Source organism: Bradysia coprophila, unplaced genomic scaffold (assembly GCF_014529535.1).
Source record: "Bradysia coprophila strain Holo2 unplaced genomic scaffold, BU_Bcop_v1 contig_70, whole genome shotgun sequence".
Taxonomy (NCBI): Eukaryota; Metazoa; Arthropoda; class Insecta; order Diptera; family Sciaridae; genus Bradysia; species Bradysia coprophila.
The window spans coordinates 2,461,095-2,464,623 of record NW_023503941.1 but is presented as its reverse complement, the minus strand read 5'-3'; the positions used below and the strand labels follow the sequence as shown (position 1 = coordinate 2,464,623).

Genomic DNA, 3,529 nt, shown 5'->3' with positions numbered 1-3,529 from the left:
ACTACGTCTAGCAAATCCGAAAGCAGACCACTCAGTCAGTCTCACTACGTCTAGCAAATCCGAAAGCAGACCACTCAGTCAGTCTCACTACGTCTAGGAAATCCGAAACCAGACCACTCAGTCAGACTAGAACATCCTCAAATGAGTCTAAAGAGAGACGTCTCATGAATTTTGGATGAACTCCGATGAACTATTTCGATAAATTCTCGGTCTCAAATATTCTCAAAGGCTCGAAATACGTAGTCTCACGGCCATACAAAAGTTTCGGTCTCAAAAAGGGTCTCAAATACGTTTTTTTTTTCACCGGGGTACGTACGATATGTGGACGATATTTTAACAGCAGTTCCTGCTGACAAAGTTAATGAAATTAAAACAACGTTCAACAGATACAATCAACATATACAATTTACTGTAGATGTAGAACGAGATCAAAAAATTTCATTTTTGGAACTGTGGTGTATTAGAGATGGTCGTAGCATTAAGACTGATTGGTATCACAAAGACACTTGGTCCGGACGTTATTTGAATTTTAATAACAGTATTTTACTCATCTCATTTGCCAACTGCCCACAAACGCAACACAGTCACACTGCTAGCAGAGAAGATTCTTCTATTGTCTGAACCCGAGTTCCACAACAAAAACTTTGAATTGCTGAGAGAAACTTTAGCCAAGAATATGTACCCGAATGGTTTGGTTGAATGTATGATCAAAAAAGCACACGAAAAGTTTACAAAGAATGGAGATGTGAAACCGATCAAAGAGAAACTCCCGATAGCTGCCGTACCCTATGTTAAAGGCCTGTTTGAGAAACTGAAAGCCATATGCAAGGATGACGTCATGCTGGTTGGAAAAGGCGACAACACGTTGAAGAAGTCTATTTTTAGTAGACTCAAAGATCCGACGCCAAAGTTACATTGTTCACATTTGGTGTACTGTATTCCCTGTTCGTGCGGGTACAAATACGTTGGCCAGACATTACAGCTTTTGAAGGACAGAATCTATCAACATAAGTACAACATAAGCATTAAGAACAGTAACCACAGTGCCTTATGTGATCACGCTATTACGAACAATCATACACCGTTGTGGGATAAAGTTAAAATTGTTGTTCGTGAAAGTCAACAGAAGAAAAGAGACATTTTAGAGATGATTGCGGTGAAGAAGACACCGAATTGTCTGAATAAACACACCGATTGTATAATGTTATCTACTGCCTATAATAACGTGATTTGATGTTACTCTCTGTACGTAATGCTTTCATCTAGTAGAAATTCAGTGCTTATTTTTGTGCTTTAATCGAATTGAGGTATAAAAGAAACCTTTGCGCTGTATAATGATATTCTGTGTTCTCATTATGTTTATGTTTTTAGCCACTGAAGATGGTATCTATTTGGTACCGAAATTGATTTGGCAGAATAAAAGTATTTTAACTGAGCAAATCCGATTTTAAACAAGAAAAAACGGATCCCCACTTTCCACGTTTTGTCACGTTCCACAAATATTGAATCCGTTTGCATCAAGTTCACACATAGCATCTACCGCGTTAAGCAAAAACAACGTATGTCACCTTTGCGTTAGCTTTTAAGAGCTTTCAAAAGCTACTGTGAGCTTTGAGCTTCTTTTGGAATGTTCTACTTTTTGAATGCAATCCAAAATAAGCTCAAAGCTCACAGTAGCTTTTGAAAGCTCTTAAAAGCTAACGCAAAAATGACATACCTTGAGTATTTATATCGATTTATATACTTTGCTAGCTAAGTATATAAAAGCTCAAGGTAATGTAGACCCTCAGCGGATCAGAGACTTAGACTTGTGCAACATGACGGCCCTAAATCCTTCCAATTCACCACTAAATACAACTTGACGCAAACGAATTCAACACGCGCAACATGACGGAGCTAAAATTCAGTGTTTATATACTTCGGCAGCTAGTGGTGTAGTGAATTCAAAGAAATAAAAAATTGTTACGTCTGTGGCGAGATAGAAGAAACATATGAAAGACATCTGGTTTCCATGTGAATGGAACCAATTTTGTATGCAATTCTCTCACATTCTCTCCCATAGGAGTTAACGGTCATTCACATGTTCCTTTTATCTCGCCACTAACTTATCATTTCTCTGCGTGAATTCGATTCCACATAAACTTACATTATTCGGCACAAGAAAATGTCATGATGGCAACATTACAAAAATGAATTCATCTGAAAGTCGAGATCCGTAACTTCTCTGATCCGGTGGGGCATTGCATTACCTTCACTATACTTTGGTTTTACCTGCTAAGTTCGTTTAAAATGCATTTACCTCACCACTAACTGCAACTTGACCCAAACGAATTCAACACGTGTGCAACATGACAAAACTAAATTCACCTGCAGAAAGGGATCCGTGCGTAATTCGGCTCGGATTACAAGTCAGATATAAAACAATAGAACTTGAGTCGAATACCTGCCATGACACACTTGTAACACATACCGTCCAGGTGTAGTCTTATCGTCGTACTCAAGGTACAGCAAGCACTAAGTCTCTGAATGAACTTTTTTTATAGTTCACAAATTTTGGTTTGGCATTGATTGTACTAGGTACAGTGTACTGTTCCACACTATGGCTGGCTATATTACTATACGAAAGGCATACCCTTCAATCTAAAACCATTGTGCACCACAAACCCCATAATCAAGGAATAAGTTATAATATCCAGGTCAGTGTCTGAAACCGACAGAAAGTGTACGGACATTGATCGTGCTACTAGCTACTATACATGTTGTAAAGTATGCTCAACTCAACTTTTCCATTTCGAATCTTGAACATTTTCCGTTTGTTTTCCATCGTATACACAGCACGATAACTATGCACCACATATACGCTGTGGTGTCAAAAAATTCAGTCTAGTTTGAGTGGATACGACAGAATAGCTGCCGGGCACTCATATGCATGATAATAATGTGTAAGCATTGTGCAAACGTTTGAGTTTAACGTCAGACCGCTTGGGGTATATAGAGGAACGAATTTAAATGCTAAAAAATTGTAAGTTGAACGCTCTGCAAATTGTTAGGTTGAATGACAAGAAGGTCGACCATGGTTAGAGAATGCAATGCATACTAATGAAAAGCGGCAACAATTTGCTCGGTGCATAACGAAACTTTTATCGAAAGACCGAGAGTTGAGACAACAGTAAGATAATTTTTGTTTGAACGTTAACCAAATTTGCTATAAGACTAAGCAAAGAAGGAGAGGCGACTTTTCTACACGGTCAATATTGTCAGGAACGATTGTGGACAATAATATCGATTTAGATGATATTACCATTTTCTGTACGACATTATCGTTATTTTGGACGATATTATCATCTAAATCGATACTAGTTCATTATTGTGTCGAAAATCGGGAAATGACTAGAAATCAGAAAATGTCCTGAAATTGGGAAATGGAGAATTTATTGAAAAACTAGCAATTAGCGATATGTGTGGGCAGCGAACAGGAATTAGGATCAGAAATTAAAACGATTATTATGATGGCAGGTGAGTATACAAC

The 3,529-nt window shown here is 37.9% G+C and overlaps 1 protein-coding gene across 1 annotated transcript; it reads left to right on the top strand.

Moving 5' to 3' along the window:
• The first annotated feature begins 676 nt into the window (after window positions 1-676).
• LOC119083912 lies at window positions 677-1,234 on the top strand. The gene has a single exon (XM_037193724.1). The coding sequence runs from the start codon at window positions 677-679 to the stop codon at window positions 1,232-1,234; it is 558 nt and encodes a 185-aa protein (XP_037049619.1).
• Window positions 1,235-3,529: the final 2,295 nt, after the last annotated feature.

Excerpts from the sequence above, each read along its gene's own strand:
- LOC119083912 (XM_037193724.1), top strand. The coding sequence starts at position 677 with ATGTACCCGAATGGTTTGGTTGAATGTATGATCAAAAAAGCACACGAA.